This window comes from Cydia pomonella, chromosome 1 (assembly GCF_033807575.1).
Source record: "Cydia pomonella isolate Wapato2018A chromosome 1, ilCydPomo1, whole genome shotgun sequence".
In the NCBI taxonomy this organism is placed as follows: Eukaryota; Metazoa; Arthropoda; class Insecta; order Lepidoptera; family Tortricidae; genus Cydia; species Cydia pomonella.
Genome location: NC_084703.1, coordinates 29179616 through 29192448, shown reverse-complemented (window position 1 = coordinate 29192448; position 12833 = coordinate 29179616). Strand labels below are relative to the sequence as shown.

The 12833-nt window shown below is 36.0% G+C and overlaps 1 protein-coding gene across 1 annotated transcript; it reads left to right on the top strand.

The window, feature by feature from the left end:
- The first annotated feature begins 218 nt into the window (after window positions 1–218).
- On the top strand, window positions 219–12642 carry LOC133530019 (gustatory receptor for sugar taste 64a-like). Its single transcript, XM_061867825.1, has 7 exons — window positions 219–282; window positions 432–641; window positions 2458–2562; window positions 5618–5808; window positions 6577–6755; window positions 11969–12134; window positions 12500–12642. The coding sequence occupies exons 1-7, from the start codon at window positions 219–221 to the stop codon at window positions 12623–12625; spliced, it is 1041 nt and encodes a 346-aa protein (XP_061723809.1). The 3' UTR covers window positions 12626–12642.
- The last annotated feature ends 191 nt before the right edge of the window (window positions 12643–12833 follow it).

Here is a 12833-nt window from a genome sequence, read left to right as displayed (position 1 = left end):
TAATGCCTTTCAGTCTTTCACTTTGTGGCAGACACATAAACTACTATATATTATACAAAAAAGAAATAAAAATTAGATATTCAACGAATATAAATTTTAAGAACACAAATACAAATATCTGTTTCAGAATTTGACGAATACGAATACTAAGTACGAAGGCTAAGCACAAAGAATTTCGAACGTTGACCCGTCTATTCCTATCTCTATCGCGCAGTTATATGACTGTTCCGCCCATGATGGCGGCCGTCAATGCCACTATGCGAGCGGGACAAAATTATGCGCGTGCGATAGAGATAGGAATAGACGGGTCAACGTACGAAATTCTTCGCGCTTAGCTTCCGTTCTTCCGTATGAAGGTTGGAAGGAAAGGGAGGCAACGTGACCCATTATAAGTAAGATTATCGTAACTTAACATTTATTTGTGTTTACAGGCAGTGTAATAGCTCGTTTATCTGGAGCTATATTTTATGGAAATGCTTTGTTTTCGCAAATACTTACATGGAAATTTATATCATCTTGGCAAGGCTTATGTTATCATTGGACGAGAGCTGAAAGAGAATTAGCAGCTACTTTATTTCCTGATGATACCATACGGAAAAAAATTATCATTATAACATGTGTTGTTTCCGCCTGTGCTATTTGTAAGTATAACATTTAAGTACCGAAGTCATCCCTTTCGGGTCATGTAATGTTTGCATTATATGACTATGATTAGGTTGCCAGAGCTCAACGAGGATGGGAGGGGGTTAGGGTCGGCAACGCGCATGTAACTCCTCTGGAGTTGCAGGCGTACATAGGCTACGGATACTGCTTACCATCAGGCAGGCCGTATGCTTGTTTGCCACCGACGTAGTATAAAGGTTCGTCTTTTAAATTACCCATGCCATGTAGATTGTTAACCAAACGTTTTATTTAAGTGACCCATCGCATCCGAGATTTTTAGCGCTCGAACGAGAGTACTATTAATAGTTTGAGGGTGACATTTAATATAAATTCTACAAATGAGTAGCATACTACACCGATCAGTCGCGTTTCCTCTGTATACCATACCTACTCACTACGTTCTGTTAGATATTCGTTGCTACAGTTGAAAATGACACATTCCGCCTTAATTAATTAGTACACTGAAATAGATATTATATGTATCTATATACCTATATATATATATATATATATATATATATATATATATATATATATATAAAAGAACAAATATATATATTTGTTCTTTTTTCACTTATACGAGGTTATTTACAAAAAGAATCACATTAGAAAAATAAGGGGTGTACCGAAAAAAAACTGTTAACTTCAAATGAAAAAAACTGATGCGATTGAGAACAAATTAAGGTTTTTAGAATAACTACAATAAAAAACGACTTTTAATTTAGATATTTGTCGGTGTTTTATTAATATTTTTTTCTATAAGAGTGATAGGCAGCTTCTTCGTAGCACATTTAGTGCCACCTTTTTACGGACTCGTTTTTCATATTTACCTGCATCAGTCCATCACCTGCTGGAATTATTAATGTTTTTCGGCTGTTTCATTCTTCTCATTTAATACACTTGTGATTTGAGCTCAATAATAGTCGAGAGAAAGGCACTGCAAGACGCGAATGCGAATCTTGTCATTTATTGTCATATTGATAGGAGGCATTTCGCTTTGTTATTTGCCGCCGCTGTCTAAATTTGTACCTTTCAGCCATAATTGACGGTTTTGGTTGCAAATGTTGCGATAAAATGGTGACCGCACGGTCATAGGACAAATCCTTCGGCTGTACGGGGCTGGCCAACGAAGCTAACAGTCCGTAGGCATCTTCACCCATCACCGAAATAAGCGTAGCAAGCTTCTTGTCGTTCTTCACATTGTAACCCGCAAAATACATCTCCAATCTTTCCGTATAAAAATTCCAGTTCCCATCTTTTAGATTGAACTCTTTTATACTCCCGATGGACAATTTTGCGGTATATTTATCACTCGTCGCCAATGAAACCTCACATTCAATTGAACATATTGCCCTCAAGAGATCCTAAGTCTGTAATGAATAATTGTTTTTGCCAAAAAATATATTTTTGATGCATCTTTTATCACTGACTGTACTTTTCTTTCCACGGGCAACTAATACTCATCGAGACATTTCTTAAAGTCCCAACCACAATTAGCCAAGTAGTTGTTGCTGTTGAATGAGTCTCCAAAAGCGGGTTACTCCTCAATCCAAAACTTGCCTGATTTCAAAACGGACTTGCGAGACTTAATTTCATGCGAGTATCGATGTCACATCCCGGATTTACGGCGAGACCTCGGTTTCGGGTTCAAATGAATTTTACTTTAATTTATTGACATGGTTTTTTTTAGCAGACGTACTACATATACGAAACATTTATCAAAAATATTTTTATCATAGCTGAAATTACACCATGGTCTGCATGTCTTGTTTTCATCATGTTTTATTTTTATAGTGGAACACGTATTAAGTATGATGGCAGCGACTGGTTTTGATTGCCCGCCCGAGGAATATTTTAAACGATACATTTTGACTTCGCATGGTTTTTTGCTTAATTCATGTAAGTATTATAAAACATATTGCATAATAATCGCGGAATCTTCATAGCACAAACCAGAAACTTAAAGACGACGTTTTTAGTAAGGGCGTTGGTTTCTGAATTTATTTTCGAACGGCCAAGTACCTAGTTGGTTATTAAGTTCTGTTACTCAATTTGCAACCTCTTTATTTCTGTTAAAACAAATGCTACCGAAAACATAAATGACATAATGTGGTGGATTTGTGAGCTATAATTATATACCACACATAACGCTTCCCTCGTCGTATCTATAATAAATTGGGGCCTAAAAGAGAATGGTATCGCAGTAATTGCGATGCACTAATGTGGGCACTCGCCAAACATGATTTTGAAGTTGCTTGAAAACCTAAAAATCAACAAACAATTTGTTTATTGCACAATTAATAGATACAATAGTACGCAGAGCTTCGATGACCGCAAGAGGTCTGGAACACCACGCACCGTTCGGACTCCCGCTTTAATAAAGGCAGTGAAGGCGAGAATTGCAAGAAACCCCGTCCGGAAGCAAAAGTTGTTGGCAATATAGATGTCTGTGAAGAGAAGGTCTCTAAAAAAAGTTATCAATGAAGACCTTGGACTGCTCGCTTACCGCAGACAAAAAGGTCATTTGCTTAATGGACGATTAAAGACTATGAGGCTAGAAAGAAGTCGCGTGCTATTGAAGCGGTACGCACAAAATGGCCACCGAAAAATACCATTTACAGATGAAAAAAAATTTACCATTGAAGAATGTTGTAACCGCCAGAATGACATAGTGTATCCAAAAAACATTCAAGAGGCGATTGCGGCTGTTCCGAGAGTGCAACGAGGCCATCATCCCTTTTATGTGCTGATTTGGCTGGGTGTGTCATACTCAGGGCTAACAAAGGTTCATTTCTGTGAATAAGGTGTGAAAACTGGGGCCAAAGTTTACCAGGAAACCGTTCTTGAACCAATAGTGAAGGCCTTAAGCCGCACCCTATTTCAAAACCAGCCATGGGTCTTTCAACAGGACTCAGCTCCTGCACATAAGGCAAAAACAACTCAAGCCTGGTTTCGAAGGACCAAAATTGACTTTATTGCCCACGAAGACTGGCCGTCCTCTAGCCCGGACCTTAACCCCCTGGATTATGCCATATGGCAGGTTATTGAGGAGAAAGCCTGTGCTAAAACCCACACAAATCTTTACTTCCTCAAGCGGGCCATAGTTAAGACATCATCAGCAGTTCCACTTCATCAAATGTCACTTTTTTAAATGTAAATGCTTGATTTGTTAAAGAAAATACATAAATCACTATATGTATGCCTTTCATATTTGAAGAGTTCCCTCGATTCCTCATGGATCCCATCGTCAGAACTCGAACTTGACAAAAATTTGTCTTGAAAATTTAATTTATTTAACAAACACAACGAAGAGGAGAAATCGCCAAACGTGTACTATGCGTCGTTGAAAAGTACCATTTTGATCATCATCAGCAGTTCCACTTCATCAAATGTCACTTTTTTAAATGTAAATGCTTGATTTGTTAAAGAAAATACAAAAATCACTATATGTATGCCTTTCATATTTGAAGAGTTCCCTCGATTCCTCATGGAGCCCATCGTCAGAACTCGAACTTGACAAAAATTTGTCTTGAAAATCTAATTTACTTAACAAACACAGCGAAGAGGAGATATCGCCAAACGTGTACTATGCGTCGTTGAAGAGTACCATTCTGATCATCATCAGCAGTTCCACTTCATCAAATGTCACTTTTTTAAATGTAAATGCTTGATTTGTTAAAGAAAATACAAAAATCACTATATGTATGGCATTCATATTTAATGAGTTCCCTCGATTCCTCATAGACCCCATCGTCAGAACTCGAACTTGACAAAAATTTGTCTTGAAAATCTAATTTACTTAACAAACACAGCGAAGAGGAGAAATCGCCAAACGTGTACTATGCGTCGTTGAAGAGTTCCATTCTGATCATCATCAGCAGTTCCTCTTCATCAAATGTCATTTTTTTAAATGTAATTGCTTGATTTGTCAAAAAAAATACAAAAATCACTATATGTTTGCCTTTCATATTTGAAGAGTTCCCTCGATTCCTCATGGACCCCATTGTCAGAACTCGAACTTGACAAACATTGGTTTTCAAATATTTCACTTACATAACAAACACAACGAAGAGGAGAAATCGCCTAACGTGTACTATGCGTCGTTGAAGAGTTCCATTCTGATCATCATCAGCAGTTCCTCTTCATCAAATGTCACTATTTAAATGTAAATGCTTGATTTGTCTCTGGATATTGACATTATGGTAATATTTATACATAATTTGAAGCATGTTAACCATAGATATGCCCCTACGTTTGATTTTTTCGAGTTTTTAGTTAGTTATTGTAAGAAATAGGTTTTAATAAAAAATTTCAATGCTCCTAACTCTTAAAATAATTCAAATTCGAACAAATTAATTTACGTAGAGGCATAGCTGTGGTTGATATGCAACAAATTGTGTCAAAATATTTTCAATAATGTTAATATCCAGAGAGGAAAATGAGGACTACGTTTGTATGAAAAAGCGATTTCCCGCAGGGCCTCCACTTTCATCTTGACGATAAATATTATATGAATTTGAACTGTGTGTTATTGTTATTAGATTCATTTAAAAAAATAAGTTACTTTGTTTGGAAATCGAACCGACTCAGATGTGAAAAAAAAAACATTCTGTATTTTTATGATGCCAATCGAATGAATGCATAAAAAATAAGTCATCTCAGAAATATGATATCGCCAAAGAAATGAATAGAGTAAAATTTTTGATTAAAATTTCAAGATTCGGTTTCATTCCCAGAAAAAGTAAGTAATTTGCAAATTTATTTTAGAATTTTTTTGAATGCAATATTACTTACTTTTAAAAATAAAATAAAGTCTTCTTTCAGCAAAATATCCTATCTACGATATTTAAGGTACTTTCCATTGTTGTCCCATAGTCTTGGGACGCCCTGTATAGCATTTCGAACTCTTTAGTGAAGTCAGTTTTTTTCTGTCAAAAATAATTTATTGTTCCAGATGAATACCGTTTGTTCTTGGGAGTACTGATATTTTTCCTCAGTAAACTTGCCACCATCATGTGGAACTTTCAGGATTTGATCATAATTCTTATAAGCATGGGATTGACGTCACAGTACCGCAAATTGAATTGGAGAACGTATTGTATTATAAAAAGTGTAAAACACGACAAATATAACCAAAGTGTAAAGGTAACTACATAATTTTACCAAACACAACTTTTAAATAAAAAAAACACACGTGGGGCGTTCAAACCCCGTGACAACCCCGGTGACTACCAACCCCATTACTATTACCATGATTAACCGCATGACCAACCACATAATCACCAATTAAAACAAAAAATATTACTTTGCTAATCTGCGAAAAGATAACGTGCTAGTCAATCAGTGCTAACCCGTTATACTTACTTGCGTATTTTTACATGTAATTAATAAAAAATGTGATTGACTAGCTATCTATACACATTGCCATGACCTCCCCCATGACTTTTTCACTACCACTGACAAGGTATAAGGATGGCTCTCTTCAATATTCCCACTACAAGGCATTTTTTCTACTAATAGAATTGAATACGAGTGATCAATCCATTCGATTTTCAATTTTTATCGCTCGTATTTCAAAAATAGCATTCCATTCCAACAGATTTTCGAGTGACAAACTTGAGCGCTCGATATTCATAAATCGACCCCCAGCACTACTTTAATCATTATTAAATGGGTAGGTCTTTGTCCCTAAATCTATTACTAATGTTCACAGAAAGCATGTACTATGTATAGACTATTTATTTCGTTCGTTCGTCTATTTTATTCACTATCCCTCAAATGTGCATGACTAGGGACTAGGTCGCATATCACTGGCAAATCCAGCTGCTCTTAGAATGTGAAATAGGTAGGTTTTAGTTACATTGATTACTTATTTTTACTGTTTTTTACACCAAAAATTATTGGGGTATTTGAATATTCCAGTTTCATGGTAAATCATTCTCGCAAGTGCAAACGTGGCGCCGGCTTAGGCAGGCGTACGTCCGGCAGGCGGCACTGGTGCGAAAGGTCGGCGACAAACTCGGCGCTTTGATCCTGCTTTCAAATTTGAACAACTTGTATTTCATCTGCTTGCAACTTTTTCTTGGGATAAAGTATGCGTTTTCCTACATACATACACGTTTCCATACTTTCGGTACATAATATGGCCTATGTGTTTTTTGTTAAAAGAACTACTTTACAAACCTATGAAATCATACTTTAAGGCACTTCATTTGCGCTTTCTAGAATACAGATACGCTAGTATAACATGGAAGCAAAATGCAGTACTCCATCATTGAGCATCAGCATTGAGGAAGGCATGTTGAATCCACCGATTCAAGTGCCTCCCTGAAATATAAATAATTTAGTTACCATGTAATTACCTCTACACCCTGCTTTTCACTGTACATAGGCATGAGTAGTTCGCGAATGTAAGATTGAATGAAGTACTTCACTTGATGGAGACTCTTTTATTCACTAGTTCAGTACGGATTCATTAAGTTCTTTAGCAGTTCAGTTTAGTTCACTCGCTCAGAAACTGATAAGTATGCTATCCGACGGCATAACTCCGAACAATACCTGACGCAGCCGAAGGAATACGCGTGGGCGAGACAGTGTTGTAGATGACCCTTGTCCCAGGAGGCCAAGCACGGCGACCAGCCCGCATAAAAAGATGCGGTTATTAGCGTTCAAAAGTGAGACCTGACATCGAAACTTTTTTCTATGAATATGCTCAAAATATAGCTTTCAGCGAATTATGTTTTATCGAGGTAGCAGTGAGATGGGTCCCGAAGCTCCTTTCAGTGGAACAAAAAAAAAAAACTCGTGTTACCAGTTCACGTGACTGCCTAGACCTGTTTGAAACTGATCCTCAATACTTTTTGATACGATTTGTTGCTATGGGTGAAACTGGGTTCCACCACTACACGCCAGAGAGGCCAAACATCAAGCAAGGTTTGTGCTGAATCCGCTACCGCCTCCCACAAAAGCCAACGCGATTTTATCGGCCATCGAATGCAAAGAGAGTAATAGTAGTGACTATCATGAAAATTATGCCAATATTATCTCTAATTTAATTAAGACTATAATTGTAAACTCACACGCCGTTTACGCGTGGATATATGAAGATAAAAAGGCTTGGACTAATAATAATAAAATAAATAATTCGCATCCACCCAACAGCCCAGTTTGTTTTAGATTCCATCAACTCTCAAATAGTCCTTACACCGTGGCGGGTGCTGCCTCTGCGTGCGTCCCATGACACGGACAAGGGATATTATTGTTTCGTTATGGAAAAGACATACAAATAAATAATATATTACATCATTACACTAATTGACTACCTAGTTGGTTACTAAGTTCTGTTACTCGATTTGCAACAATTAGACATGGCAATCGTGCGTACCGCTATTGATAACTGGCCTCGTCGTGTCAAGGCCGGAGGAGGCCATTGTGAATGATATTGTCATACGTAATTCCTGATTTTGTGTACTTCATTTTAATATATAGTTTATCCAACTTTCGTTCGTAAATTTTATGTAGATAAAGATTATTGCAGTAACAGAATTTAGTATCCAACTAGGTAAGTCCCACAGTAAGTTCAGTAAGACTCGTTTTGTGGGTGCTAAGACAACGATATATTTATAAATACTTAAATACATTGAAAGTACCCATGACTGCAGAAGGAATATCCGTGCTGATCACATAAAGAAATGCCTTTACCGGGATTAGAACCCAGCACCAAGAAACTGCTACCACCATTACCATAAAACTCGACTAATTACCATGAAAGTACGAGTACTCATTCATCAGGTCAATGCTCGAGTTAACACATCACGAATTGTTCACAAATTATTGTTGGAAATTCCACAGTTTTTACTAAATATTGCACCACCCACTCTTTTCACTCGATTTATGGCCCCAAAGGTTCGTGTTCTCTCACTCTCACTGAACGTATGCGTGAGCAAGATGGATGTGCGTGCTCGGGACCGCGGATATCATGTTTATTTTTAATTTAAATTTATTGTAAGTCCTAACAAAAACAATCGATGAGTTCCCTCAAAAATAAAATTCATATTTTTAACTTTTGTGCGTAGACTGTTACAAGTTAAAAAGTGCGTTTTTGACCTATCTTTTTAATTTTTCCTGTCAATCGAAAGTCAAAGAAAGAAAATCTTCAAAATTCCTGATTAACATTTTGGCAACCGTATTGTGATCAAAAAAGCGGTACGGTTCCGCTCTCTGAACCTACGGCCCCTTAACACCATCGGATAGCAATATAATATATACCTATCGGTGGTTTTCGTGACGTCTAACGTTAAATTTATTTTCATACTTGCATGGGCCACGAACTTTTCAATCTGCCCTCGTCCCTCATGAGCAGGTCATCTAAAAAGCAAAACGCCTAAGTAGCAAAATGCCTATAACGAATGTCTAAGAAGCTATATACCTAAGAAGCAAAATGCCTTAAAATCATATTGCCTAAGATTTAAATCATCTAAAACGTAAAATGTCTGAGTAGCAAAGTCACAAAACATGTTGTTGCCTAAGCTGTGTAATGTCTAAAACACAAAACGTCTGAATGGCAATATACTTTAAATTTAATTTACTTAAATTGTATAGTGTCTTAAAAGCAATATTCCTGTATAGTAATATACCCTTAACTCATACTGCCTAGTGCCGAAACTGTAACCTGCACCATAGCTGCAATACAATTGAGTGATCAATTGAACCGTATTACAAACTTTTTTTTGTATGTTTGTTACCGCATATCACCGTAACTTGTAAACCGATTTTGTTTTTTTTTTTAATTGTTAGTACAGATTGGTCTCGTTATTGTCAAAATCAGTCGTACGACTGTTTCAATTAATCAAACATATATTTAATTTTGAAATTAACAATTACATGTTTGATTTTGAAATCGCACAAATGAATGGAATCAAAACAGTTTTTCCAGACTGTAAAGTTACAGGTTGTTACTATCACTATAGCAAGGCCGTATGGAAGAATGCCAAAAGATTAAAACTTACTGACACCTACGAAGGATCCCACATAACAAGATTGGCGGCTAGTTTGCCGTTGCTGCCGCCGGAACATATTGAAGATGGTTGGTTTGCTATTAAGCAGGAATGCAACAGTTCGGACGAAGAGACAGATTTGATAGAGTATTTCGAAAATCAATGGGTGAAACTTCTACCTCAAATAATTAGTTGTGCTGGTGAGAAACAGAGAACGAATAATAGTATTGAGGGATGGCATCGGAGAATAAACGCACGCATTCCGTCTAAACCAACACTGATATTATTTTTCATGAAATTGAAAAAAGAAGCTCAATGGCAACATTTCAAAATAAGACAAATTTCATTTGAGATTAAACGCGATAAGAAGGCTATCAAGTTTGATAAAATATATAAAAATGAGCTGAAGTCACTAGATGAGGGAAACATTTCTGTGCTGGCTTTTCTCAAGAAAATATGTCAATGTAAAAGGCTTTTAGGTTGGAGCAAATGAATTAATTTAAGCGTTTAGTTAATATGTAAAGAAGGTTAAGTTTATTTTATTGTTGTTTTTTAGTCAAGATTTTTTTTTAGTTTAGTTAAGAGTAATATCTTATAATTTGAAATACATGTTTAATCACAGATTATGGCTTATTTATTCTTTATATATTTACTTGTATAGCAACAAAACAACAAATGAAGGGTAAAGTTGTAGTGATACAAATACTTAGGAGCATTCCACGGGCAGTCCCGTTCGAATCCTTTTTATTTTTTGTGTTCCGACTTTTTTTCGACATTTAAAGCAAGCTATTATTTTTCTGAGCTAATTTTTGACTATTTGTATAGAAAACCACGCCCAGTGAAACCTGTGTCGAAACGTCGGTAAATAAGGTAACAAAGTAAATTCGCGGTAGACCCGATTATAATTATGTTTAAATATTTCAAAATTCACACTTTTGTATCTACATTACAAACACGTAATTGTCTTTTAATTAAATGACATAGTTTTAAAAGTTTTAACATGAAAAAATGCTTTAATAGTTATTTGTGCAACAAGAGAGGAAAGTTGGTTTTTCATGCGAGGGACTCAAAAACACGAGATGTAAAATAACTTTGCTCTCGTGTGACACATACAACTTTTCACCTCAGTAGTGAGAACATATTAAAGGTTTAAAAAAATCAACATCAAGACAAACAACATTTTGCTACTAAGATCTAATGCGATTTAGGTAATCAAATAGCAGACATGGGGCATTTCAGGCATTTTGCTACTAAGACCAAATGCGATTTAGGTAATCAAAAACGCAGACATGGTGCATTTCAGGGATTTTGCTACCTAGGCATTGTGCGTTTTAGGAATTTCGCAACTTAGGCGTTTTGATTTTTAGATGACCTGCTCATGAGGGGCCCTCGTAACCACAGGTGGGTGGGGTGGTCATCTAACAACAACGTAATTTTTATTGCTGATACATAGCTGACTCATATTTGGAGTCAAAAATATTCGGTTGTCTTAAGTATATAGAACGCCACCCAGGCCACATTGCAGCAAATTTGAAAATTTTGAAGCACTTTACACGAGGGTGGAATTTTGAAAATAAAATTACGGCAGTGGCAAGTGATAGCACGGCCAATATCACCAATAGTAGAAGCAGCAGTGCCAATTATGAAAGCATTGAAAGAAGTCACAGTAGAAATGAGCACCAAAATAAGACGTGACGTCCAAAATCTTCCCATTTGTGTTTAGTATAAACCACTAACGCTAGCTATTAAGCGCAGAGTACGCAGTGCCTGAAATGAAAAATATTGTGCTAATATTTACTTGAGGCGAAGCAAGAGGGGAAATATTATATGCTCTGATTTAAATTTGTTGTAAATTCTGGTAACTACGAGTATAATGTCTTTTCTAAGAAGTTAACACTTTAGAATAACTGAATAACTGTACACTTTAAAGACTGTATTCCACTCCACATCCAATTTTGCAAACTTGCAACCATCTTTTCGTTATTATTTACGTCATTTATTTTATTGAATGAAAATATCTAGCAAATTATTTTCACGACTCAATATATTTGCGAGTGAGAAAAAGGAAACCAGAGACCCTACCGCTTAAAACAAAAATCGAAATATCTTTACCGAGATAACAATATTTCAATTTTCGTATTCCGCGGTGGGTCCTCAGTTATATTGATATAAGTAGACGGATTTATTGAACCACGGAACTAGTGAACTAAAAGTTAATTGTGAAGTGCGCATTAAACCTTTTAAGAGTGTGTTTTTTTTTTTAATTCAAGTTAACCTGTTTTTGTTTGAAAAAGTAGATAAATTTTTAGCAACGAACAAGGACCACCGTTAAATAGGATTTACTATCTGTTATCTCTGAGTTGGTTAATATCAAGAGCCTGTGGTGTAGTACTAGCTGCAGGCGAGATTCAGATACATTCACGAAGCGCCTTACCTCTTCTGCAAACAACGTGCACCGGGACTTTCAATGTTGAGGTATGAAATCATACCATTTACGTAATCCGTAGAATGCGTTGATTAGAACATACTTTTAGTTCGATAATTTTCCTTTAAACTACAAAAATACTTATCAATTGTAAACGAGGCAATATTAGCAACGCAATAATCTTCCTGAATCATTTTTGCCTTACAAGTAGTGACAACAACGCTCTGTTTACCCTTTACATTTCATTAAATTGTCGAATTAGCTTCGTCTCCGCGTACGCTGCCTAAATGTCTGGGACTCCGTTACCCGTGCACGATAAATAATAAAAGTAAAATAAATCTGGCAAAACGGTTATTCCATAATTTATATATTTTCTTATTCTATCAATATTTTCAATATAGTTTGATGATTTCAGGTGGACAGGCTGAAAACTCAGCTGAAGTTTGATTGGGTGGCGTTGCAAGGAATGGGACTATTTTCTCTAGATAGAAGACTATTACTGAAAGTAGGTTTTAATTTCTGGCTTACATTTTATTTTTAAACAATGACAAATTTCGGAAATATCATTCAAGATTAATGCAAATTGAAATGAATACCAATTATGACTATATAAATATACACCTACTTATATTGATTACCAACGATCCTTTCAGGTGGCAGCTGCTATTCTTAAATACGAATTAATATTAATTCAGTTTGATGACAATGATAAATAGTCAAACATGAGTATATCATAAATACAAATAAGG